General features: G+C 36.3%; 1 protein-coding gene across 6 annotated transcripts in view; it reads left to right on the forward strand.

The window, feature by feature from the left end:
- Positions 1 to 6,376: 6,376 nt before the first annotated feature.
- LOC111434215 (phosphatidate cytidylyltransferase 1-like) overlaps positions 6,377 to 11,585 on the forward strand; it is a 17,527-nt gene continuing 12,318 nt past the window's right edge. For 4 of the 6 annotated variants that reach the window (XM_023071605.1, XM_023071606.1, XM_023071604.1 and 1 more), the window contains exons 1-7: positions 6,377 to 6,604; positions 6,756 to 6,816; positions 6,922 to 7,027; positions 7,446 to 7,699; positions 7,856 to 8,007; positions 8,229 to 8,370; positions 9,667 to 9,823. In XM_023071605.1, coding sequence (XP_022927373.1) covers positions 6,959 to 7,027; positions 7,446 to 7,699; positions 7,856 to 8,007; positions 8,229 to 8,370; positions 9,667 to 9,823 — 774 coding nt within the window. In that variant the 5' untranslated portion in view covers positions 6,377 to 6,604; positions 6,756 to 6,816; positions 6,922 to 6,958. Of the gene's footprint in view, positions 6,817 to 6,921; positions 7,028 to 7,445; positions 7,700 to 7,855; positions 8,008 to 8,228; positions 8,371 to 9,666; positions 9,824 to 11,585 lie in introns of all 6 variants that reach the window. The other 2 variants (XM_023071608.1, XM_023071607.1) reach the window with 2 other exon arrangements.

Genomic DNA, 11,585 nt, shown 5'->3' on the forward strand with positions numbered 1-11,585 from the left:
TGTTTGTTGAACGGGTAAAGATTTGGGATTCCGGTTACTGACTATAATAAGACCGTTATAAAGTTTTTGGGGTTTGATCTAATAACCTTGTTGAAGAATAAAACCTGTTCATTGATAGATGTTCGTAGATTTAAGCATCATCAAGTTATATTTGGAGTTCGGATAGTTTTCGAAAAAGTTTATAACTGTTTAAGCCATAATCAATACAAGTGATATTTGGTTGAACGAATTGTTTGATGCATGTTATGTCATAAGATTATTCTTGTAATGAATGATGTGTATACTAGTCAAGCAAATGATGAACATATATTATGATGCACCATGTATTAAAAATGATGTTTTTTTTACGGGCGACACCACATGTATGTGTAATTTTCCTTCTATGAGTCTTCTGAAGTCCCTACCTGCGTATAACATTTAGTGTAGGGTCCGTGCGTATGAAGTTGATACCATTTGTATACGAAATTAGTGCATACTCGGCGAGGCCCAAGGATTACAAAATTGGTATGAGATTAGTGTGTTACGTGTGTACGATAGTGGAGCATATATATGAAAGTGATACACATCTGGAACATATGAAAGGAACTAGAGTCTAAAATCATGGTTTTAGGCCCCACTAAGAATGAATGTCGGATTCATGTTGCATGTATTTGCATTTTTCGAGCAACTCGAATAAAGTCCATAACTCAACCCATTTCGAGTTGGGTCGTCTAGTTGTTCTTAAAAAAAAATTATACTCTTTCTCAGTACATTAATTACTAGAATTTCATAAAATTTAAATATCAAATATTTACTAAGGATAAGATTATTATTTAGTCTTGAATTATAATTTACCATATATTTCATATTTCACCATTTATTACCGACAAATATCTTGTATTTATTTCTTACCTACTTTTCATATATTTATAATTTATTTGACGATTATAAATAGAGAATTTCACGTCATTTTAGTAAATATTTTCAGTTACAAGTTAAATATTTTTAATCTTAGTATAGGGTTGGTTTAAGTTGTAATCCTATCCTCGAGCCCGATCAAAACAATGTCAGCGTAAACCAAATCGATTTTTTAGTTTTAAAAAAATTCAACCAATTCAAACGAGAATCGAATCAAATCCAACATTTATGATTTGGATAGGATAGTTCGAGTTAGTTGAGTTATTGGGTCATATGAACACCTGTACCTTTAGTCCCGAGGCCAGAAACTATAATTCATCTTTATTCATGTGATATTATTTAAATTATAACCACAAAAAAAAATATCCAAAGAAAGTTTTCCGATAGGAAAACAGAAACTAGGAAGCAACAATCCCGCCGTCGGCCGCCGCATCACCCTCCGGCGAGTAAATTAAAATAACGTCGGACACCTCTGGCAGCCTAAAGCTTACTTTCTTCCTCAATTTCCCAGTTTGGGGTCTGCAAATGTTCTCATGATCCTCTGCAACTGATTCACTAACCACACTGGATCTCTGACAAAACGAGGAACACTGCGACATCCTGGTCGGATGCACTTTTCTCTTGAATCCGCCATGGCCACCATTTCCAAAAGCTCGCTCCGACGGCGCTCCCGGAGAAGCCAACAGCAACTCCTCCAAAGACATGTACTCCTTCTTCATTTCTTTTTTCTCAATAGATGTCTCCATCTCTCTCCGCCCTTCTCTTTCCTCTCTCCACCGCCGTTGCGGCCGTCTCCTCCGGCACATTGCATACCCTGCAAAATCCACGCCAAATTAACCAAAATACCTAAATTAACTACAATATTCTTAAATTTTGTATTAGCCTAAATACTTTTTTACTTTTAGTTTTGGATTTAAACCCATTTTAAAAAATACCCTCAAATTTTTAATAATCTTCCAACCTTTAAAAAAAAAAAAAAAAAAAAAATTAAAATGGGTAGTTTCATATTTAAAAAATACCTATAAAAATTTAAAAATAACATTAACCTAAATTCTATAAAGAAAAAAAAAAATAAATTTTTTTTAATGACAATACATGGATGAAAACCGTCTCTATCTATTGTTGTATGGTGTAAGTCCCACATTGACTAATTTAGAGAATGATCATGGGTTTATAAACAAAGAATACTCTTTACATTCGTGTGAGGCCTCTTGTGAGAGCTTATACTCAAAATGGATAATATTATACCATCACGAGGATCGTGATTCCTAACATTACATCACATAAATTTTTTTTTTTTAAACTTGAAGGCGATTCTTATTTAAGCTTTTAAAAGTTAAAACATATGTCTGAGATCGAGTAAAACAATAGGAAGAAGGGTATGGACAAAGTTTCAAATTCTAAAGGGCGTTTGTGGCTTTACCGTGAGCGGAGGAGGCTGGCGTGAACGGTCTACCGACACCGGAGCGCCGAAAGCTGCAGAGATGGGCTCCCATGGGAGATGGGATGGAAGAGAAGAAGAGAGAAGAAGAATGGTGGTGTGGGGTTAAGTAGGGGAATTTTGGACGGAGAGGCCTAAGGGAGAGTAGAGATTCATGTGAGTTGCAAGGAATCACTTAGTTTATATCTTCATTTTATTTTTATTTGCTTAAATAAATAGTGGAGACTTTGGATTTGCCCCTCCAATCTACTAAACAACAAGATTTCCCGAGATTTAGAATGAAGTAATTAGGGTGTTCGTATGAGTTGAGAATACGATTACTTTGAATTATTCAATCCAAATTATAAAAGTTGGGTTTGGTTAGACTCTCTTTTCGGATTTGGGTTGGGTTAATTTTTTTGAAAGATTGAAAATTTAGGTTGGTTCGTGGGGTTGGCATTTTTTTTTTCAGGTCAACCCGACGAACTCATAACAAAGTTACAACTCAACCTTACCTTGCCTTGCTTTAAATATTATTATGAATATTAAGAATATTTGACGTTTGTAATTGATGTTAATGACGCGATCAGACTTGTAATTGAAAGAGGTGACCGACCCGACCCGTCTATACAGAACTGAAACCTGAGAACTTTTTCTCTCGTTTTATACTATCTGACCCATTTTTCATACCAATTTGGGTGTTTATCTCACAAATTCCATAATGACTCATGTTAGAGGGCAATTTCAAGAAGCTTAGCTAAGTGGGATCATACTTAAAGGCCCGTTATAATCTCGGGAAGTCTACAACCATGTAAGTAACTATATGGAGAAAGTTTGTAAGAAATATTTTAGGAGTCGATTAGGAATGAGGACAATGATTGAGTATTGTGTTTAGGAGCCTAGTTTGACCTAGTCTCATGAGAATTGTGCTTAGATGATCTGCATAGTTTACCACTTCATTATGTTTACCGTCGTATAGCTTCCACATGCATGAATATGTAATCCCTGATAGATAATTGGATTGATATGCTTCCTAATAGGTTGAGGTAGATTATGATTACTTAATTAGTAGATGAGCATGTTGTATGCATTTATTCATTGTCATACACTGATTTAGGGTTTGGACAGCTCACTATTGCCTAGTTATGAGTTGGACCAATTGCTATGTACTAGAGAATGTGAATTGTAAATTTCGTAGTCTATGAGCTACTGTTTACGTATTTGTACTGAGTTATACTTTTGATAGTCGTCATGGGTTGACTAGGTATGTTGTAGGGACGGGTATGACATTAACCCTATTCGTGAACTAACCAACAGAGGTTAAGGTCTACTTAATACTGTTTGATTTAGTTGTTCCTCATAGAGGATACGAGCAGCCATAGGGATTATACCTCAACCCTAAAAGGCGTGGAGGCAGGTAGTTTACTGCTCTAGCCTGAAAGGCAAAGTAATTGGAAGTTATTGTTCCTAAGACAAGTAGTTTTACTGTTCTGAACCCGACAAGGGTGGAAGACAGGTAGTTTACTGACCCAGCCTAGAAGAACATAGTGAGTAGTTATTGATCTTAGAAATAGGTAGATGATGTTGCTTGACACCACTAGGGAGAATATACTGATTTGAGCTCAATAGGTAGTTAGGTATGGAGAGTCCATATTAACGAGTAACCATAAGGTCTTCTCTTGAGACTGTAGCAGATTTTATTAGAGAAGGTTTCGAGCACATAGCCTAAGATTTTGTGAATAGGATTAAGTCCGACAAGAGCCTACAAACAGGTTGCTTACTGAGTATTTTTATACTCATTCCATGTTGTTTCTATTTTTTTCAAGTGGAAAGTAGACCGGTGTTGGTGGCGAGAACGTGCGGAGCCATGCGGTTGTGGAATAGGCCCTTTGATCGAGTCCTCTATTTCCATGTCGTTTTTAATATCATTTGGATATTTATTTTGGAAACTCATGATTTTTTGTAACTGTTTTCTTTTGATGTGATTCGGCGGGCCTCATTATGTTTTTGAATTATTTTGGGTTTTTAAATGCATATCTGGAAACTTTAATTTTCTTGTATCTCGAGTTTTGTAAAAGAAAATGTTGTATAGCTTTTACCCTTGAGTCTATGTGCCGATTTGTGATTCGATACGTCAAAGAGCGGTCATTACAAGCTGGATCGGTAATTCTTATTTCCACCACTTGCGGGCGTCTGATTTTGCCTTATCTCTTGGTGTTGATCGATACTAATACCAGATAGTCGTTCGACTGTAGCATAGGCTGTGGAATGGTCTTGAACTCTTTGTTCGTAGAGCTTCATTATTGCCAACGACTTATCCCCTCGAAAAAACTAAAGACCTTGTCTTTCTTGGACATATCACGAATATCTAATGCAAGTCCAAAAAACTGCTTAACGTAGTCTCAAATATTGCTAGCATGCCTTAGCTCTCTTAACTTCCTTTTTGTGATTATCTCGACATTCTCTCGGAAGAGCTGAGAGCAGAGTTCTTGTTTTAAATTTTCCCAAGTGTCCATAGTACATCAACCATCTTGAATGTCCGTGTACTTGGAACTCCACCACAACTTTGCATTGTCAATTAGATGCATTGTTGCCAATGTGACCTTTGCTTCTTCTGTCACGGTATTTGTGGCTCGAAAGTATTGTTCGAGGTCAACAATAAACATCTCTAGAGCCTTCGTATCTCGAACCCTACAATAGGGCTTGAGCTCTAGGACCTATATCTTGTTAAATTGTACTTCACCCCAGTTACGGTTTGGTTCCCCACCACTCTCATCGTGATGTTTAATCTGGCGCTTAAATCCGCCACTTTAGCCCTGACCACTCCAAAGGTTGCTCTCAAATCCTCAGACATTTCTAAGACCATCTGAACAATCGCTTGTTGGACATTGTCTAAGTCCTCGATGTCTTCTTCTATTCGGGCAACAAAGCTCATCGAGCTATCTCTACTCTCGACGCCACTAGCAGTTGTGGCCTTGTCTTTTAGGGCCTCAACCCTAATCATTAATTTGCGAGAGACATTAACTCAAGGAGGTCGCATCAATCTCATTCATGCAACACTCCAAAAACCCTGTTCTATCAAGACTTTCACTATGTAGAATAACTGCTCTTCGATTTCAGTCAATTGGTCAGCTTCAGACTTACCCAGTTGTTTTCAATGAACATGTTTGTGTACTACCGACTTGACTCCGATACCACTTGTCTCAATCACACTCTTACAACAGTGGGGCAATGATTGTGCGTCACTTGTTCCAACTCAGCGAACAAGTCAGCAATGTAAAACTCACACTTCATGGAGAATATTGACATATACTCAAGCCTCGAGTCATGTTTGAGAAAAATGTTTTAGAAAACATGAGTGATGAAATACGTTGAAAATAATTGTAAAGAAAACAATGTTATGAGCTAAATGCAAGTAGATAACAACAACGACCTTAATAGCATATAACCCTGGTAGGAAGAATTGACAACTAGTCACATCTCCCTATAGTACATTTTTTTGGCATTTTAGCCCTGACGGGTGTAGAAATGATTTGGTGACCGGTCATACACCCTCGTATTGAAACAACATGAAATAGTAAAAACCTATCTGACATGAAAGCATGTAAAAGAGGTTTGGAATGGGCATGAGGCCATGGACAACACGTCTCGGACAAGCATGACGGAGACATCTGACATATAACCACAGTCAACACGTTTTCCCTCATTCCTCATCTGAACGAGAAATTTTCGTCTTGTTTAGACAAGTCCTCACGAGACCTTAACCTCACAAGTTAAATGAACATCTCTAATGATCACGTCCGAGACAGAGATGAAAGAGATCGAACACAGGAATAAGAAGTAAGCTCGTTGTAGGTTGTTTACACACCTGGGTATTTAAGTAATTTAACACATTATCGAAGTTTCGAATTAGAAACTTATTTATGTTATGTAGGTTAATCTTGTAAACTAAAAAACTTTTAGGGTTAAAAATAGCAAATATCCAATTATATAGGGATATTTTTGCAAATCTTTGCAAATGGGCTATTTTTATATTTTTAACGAAAAAACAGGTTATTTTTGTAAAGGAATTAATCCATCATTTTGGGTTGAAGTTCGTGGGTTTCAGTGCGAGATTATCATCATCGTCGTCGTCGAATGTCATGTGTGAGAAAGATGAACTGACAGTTGTGAATCGCTCCTGAATTGGAAACCGATTGTATTGAAATCTTCCATTGGAGTTCACGTTTTCTCCTTCGGCGCTCATCAAATCCACAGGCAAATTACGGGCTATCAGCTTCGTGTAATGTATGTTATATGTAATCCCTTCACTACTCAACACGTTGAGATCAACCTTTCGTTCTTCACTTTGCCTCTCGCTCTCATCTCATTTTCATCATCATTCTGACTAAAATCATTTTGATTTGTCGCCGTTTTCCACCTGTTTTCTTCTGCGCAGAGCCTCGCCAGGTTTCACTCGCTCTTTTGTTCTTGGATTTTGTTTTTATCGTGTTGTTGAGGTTATTGGTTTGCTATTGGTTATGCTAATCTAAGCTGAACTGATTCATTTGCCTCCTGTAATCGCTTGACGCTTGTGCTGGTGTTTTGTCTGATTGTTCTACCAGGGATACAACATTGATGTGTGATCTGGTTTGAAGAGATATGCAGAGAGAAAATAGTATTAACTATCCCGCCAGCCCTAGGCTTCGACACCGTAGGCGATCGAATGAGGTTTCTCCACCTTGATTTGCCTTTTGTTGTTTTTCGCCCTATATCATTAGCTTTTCTTTTCAGATATTTTTTTGCTGCCTAAGGGAAATGGTATGTACACAAATGAGTATGATTTTCTAGAACTTGTCAATGAAGTTACTAATGATGGTATTTTTTTTCTTCCATTTTTGGTTAATTTGGTGCTCTTCAAGTAGTGTTCATCTGCACTTTAAAACTAATAATTAAGGATACTGTTTCCTCTTTTGCTTGTTTTTGGTCACTTCATTCATTTTCCCTTTTAAAGAGATTGCAGGGGGGAAAGTATTCAGTTTTGGCAATCTTAACATTTGCTTTCTTGGTGGACAGGAAAATGCTCTGAGTTGTGTATTGGTTTTGTAAAATTAATGAGTGATTGAGCTTTTCACCATCCATTTTTCAGGGGATTGCGGAGGATTTGAAGCTAAATGGAAGCAATTTACTTGTTAATGACAGAAATAAATACAAGTCAATGTTGGTTCGTGCCTATTCATCTGTCTGGATGATTGGAGGGTTTGCATTAGTAATATACCTTGGACATCTATATATTATGGCTATGGTGGTTGTAATCCAAATCTTTATGGCTCGAGAACTCTTCCATCTACTCAGGAGGACCCATGAAGATAGGCAGCTCCCAGGATTCCGGTCATTAAACTGGTACTATATGTATCTGTTTTTTATTAAGAAGGATTTGTTTTTACCAATGAGAGTTTATGATTTTCAATTAAATGCCACAGTTAATATTCTTCCATCAAACTCTATTGCAGTTATTGAATAGTTAAAGTTATTATATCATTCCCAAACTCTATGTAGGTACTTCTTCTTCACTGCAATGTTTTTTGTTTATGGCCGCCTTCTCAGTCAACGGCTTGTCAATACTGTAACAACAGATAAAGTTCTGTATCAGCTTGTCAGCTACCTCGTCAAGTATCATATGGCCATTTGTTATTTCTTGTATATTGCAGGTAGATCCTAGCATTATGCTTAGTGAGTTGACTCCTTAACCTTGATAGGAAGATGGCTGTAACTTCAGCTATGAGAATTAATCTCTCCCTCCTTTTTATAACTTGGATTATGTTTAATTGGCATTTAATGTTTGCTCAGTTCTTCTATTTTGACTGATAATAAAGTTAAGTTGTTCTTTCACGAGTGTTGTTGAAGTAACTTTGTTTGTTGCCTTGATCAGGTTTTATGTGGTTCATTCTTACTTTAAAAAAGAAAATGTACAAATATCAGTTTGGCCAGTATGCGTGGACACACATGATCTTGATAGTTGTGTTTACACAGTCTTCATTCACTGTTGCTAACATCTTCGAAGGAATCTTCTGGTAATTTAAATTGCATTTAGATTGTCCATTGATCTACTTCATTCAGTTCTCCATTTTCTCCTTATGGTAAAATTGTCCTTGTTTTGATTTCTTTTGGGACTTTTGCTTAGCTAATTGTTGCGTGATTGCATCTCAATTGTTGACACCAGGGTGTAAGTAGCATGAGGGATCTTTCGTTTGGTTTCTTATGCAACTCTATTTTTATAATCTTCTCTATACTATGGTAGTTATATCAATACATTTCTTATAGTAGAGACCTCGGGATACTAGGGTACATATAAAAATATTTAAAGGAAAATTATCTCATCTATGGCGTATGCAGAAAGTATACCCAACATGGAAATTACCACAAGCATCAGTTTCATTAGCTTTGCTTTCATACGTTGAATTATTTGATTCAAGAGAAGGATTTGTAGAATTATCAGTTCATTGGATCACATTATTGATCAACTTAAGCATATTTTCTTGGTCTTCCCTTGGGGGTAACCCGAGAAGTGTTCATTTTCAGAACTTGGTGGTGGAAAAAATCCAGAAACGGCTAGGAAAAATGCCTTCTTTTTTTTTTTTTTTTTTGAAGGAGAGAGACTTACTTTGATTCAATTGAGTAGGAGCTTGATCTACTTTTTTCCCTTGTTTATAATGGCTATCTTTGTCAGTAAGAGCATTGAATGTTTAATGAGGAGACTCTTGTGGGAAGGGGTGGATGAGGGTGGCGCCCCTTTTGATCAAGTGAGTGGTTGTTTTGGGAAAGAGGGTTTTTTATTTTTTATTTTTTATTTTTATGGAAAACCAGAGTGTATGTGCTTTGTTGTTGGGTATTTGGGTGAGAGAAATAATAGAAATTTTAGAGTGTTGGAGAGGGAGGCCGTTCATGTTTGGTCCCTTGCAAGATTTAATGTCTCTTTTTGGGTGTTGGTATTGAATCTTTTTCGTAATTATTTGCTAGGTCTTATTTTTCTTGATTGAAGTCTCTTTCTTTAAGATGCTCCTTTTTGTGGTTTTCTTATATACCCTTGTACTCTTCCATTTTTTTCTCAATGAAAATTGTTTTTTTTTTTTTTAAATTTATTTATTATTTTTTTTATAAAAAATGAAAAGTTAGAGGTTGTTCCTTTTGATAAACTGTAAGAGTTTGTGAATAGGGTTTTATGTCATCAAGTTCCATCTATCTTAATAGTTAATATTTACTGTTCTTTACTTGAATACAAGTTTTAAATCTTTGGTTATATTCCTTTTGATGTTTTGTTGGATTTTTTTTAGATATGTTTTTTGAAAGATTGCCAAATGCATGCGCAGGTTTCTTCTTCCAGCAACACTCATTGTAATAAATGATATTGCTGCATACTTCTTTGGATTTTTCTTTGGAAAAACCCCGTTGATCAAAATATCTCCAAAGAAAACTTGGGAGGGATTCATAGGAGCCTCTGTGACAACTATTATCTCGGCATTTATGGTGATGATAATTTAGAATCTCTTTTCTTGCTATTTCTAATGTTGTGCATCTTTGGAGTATATCTAATGACTGTTTCTTCTTTGTGAACATGACCAACTTTGGCAAAATTTGTACCTTGTCTTTGCCTATCTATTATACAATGGTCTTCAATGTGCTTGAGATGTTGTATTGTTTTGAATTTTTTTTAATTTTTTTTATGAGATGATTTGAAACATTGTTTTTCAAGTAAAAAGTTGTTGAACTTGACTCCTAATCTCTATTGTAAGTTTAATGCACTTAAATTAATTTAATTCTCTACTTACTGTGCAACACTCTCAAGGAAATAACGTATGGTAATATTCTAGTTTATATTGAGAATAACTAGGACGCTATGGGCAATACATTTCTTACTAATCCCCCATCAGTGTCTCTCAACAGTCCTTGATAACATGATATCGATAAATCTAGCTTCCATCTTCTGAAATGCATTAGGTGATGCCATGCATACTTTTCCCTTTTATTTAATGATTGGATAGAGATATTTTTCTTCTTCGTAGGAGGAGGATGTTAAGATGGCAATATAAACGTCTTGAAGTTTATTTTGGCCATCAAACTTGGGCAAGGCCTAGAGGATAATGGCATTGGTTGGATATCTTGTGTGTGTGTATTGGATAGGAAACAATTTCATTGATGGTATAGGATTAAAGCAAGCAAGGTCCTCATCCTCAAGCACATTGGGCTGGGTTAAAGGCACATACAGAAACATGTGGAAAGAAATTGCAAATGAGTTCCCTTGTTTTCTAACCTTGCTAATTGCGTTGTGGGTGATGGGCAGAATACGTACTTTTGAGAAGAATTGGTGGGTGGAGGTTCAACGCCTTTTCTTTACGTTTCCCTGTTTAGATGATTTGTTCTCAATGAAAAACTGCTTTATGGCTGATGTCATGAATCATTCTAGAAGCTCTCCCTCTCTTTCACTCGATTTCCATCACTCGTTATACAATAGGGTGATAAATGTCTCAACTCTCCTATCTTTGATCAGGGAGTTTTAGTTGGTTTAGGCAGGGGAGAAGGGNTTTTCATTTTTGTACTCCTAAGCCTACTGGTGTTTTTTTTTTTTTTTTTTTTTTTTTTTTTGTAGCTTGTTCTTTTGGGGCTTATTGAACTTTTCTCCCTCTAGTGATATTGTCTTTGCTTGACAAGTTATCCATGGAAGAGTGAACACTCTTGATCGGCTCTTGAGAAAGATGCTTTCTTTGGTGGGTGAAGTTCCTAAGAAGGTTGATGCCTTGGTTGACAAGTTATCCATGGAAGATTGCACACTGTTGATCGGTTTCTGAGAAAGATGCTTTCTTTGGTGGTCCGTTTTGTTGCTTTCTTTGTGGGGGCAGAGGAAGACTTGGATCATATCCTTTGGAGTTATTCATTTGCTCATGCAGTTGGAACTACTTTTTTGATGTGTTAGATTGCAGCTAGTATGTGTCTGGAACCACTTTTTTTATATATTTTTTTTAATTTTTTTATGTGTTTGGATTCCAGCTAGCCTGACGCATGTACTACTGGGAGATGATTGAAGTGTTCCCTCTCCTCCCCCCTTATTGGAAGAGGGTATGTTCTTGTGGCATGATGGAGTTTGTGTTCTTTTGTGGTTTCTTTGGGAAGAGGAACAATGATACCTTTAGAGGAGTGTGAGGGACTCTTTGACATTTGGTCCCTCATTAGGTTCAATATTTCTCTTTGGATGACGGTCATTTCTTTTTTTTTTTTTTTTTTTTTTTTTTTT

This window comes from Cucurbita moschata, unplaced genomic scaffold, assembly GCF_002738365.1.
Source record: "Cucurbita moschata cultivar Rifu unplaced genomic scaffold, Cmos_1.0 Cmo_Scf00044, whole genome shotgun sequence".
In the NCBI taxonomy this organism is placed as follows: Eukaryota; Viridiplantae; Streptophyta; class Magnoliopsida; order Cucurbitales; family Cucurbitaceae; genus Cucurbita; species Cucurbita moschata.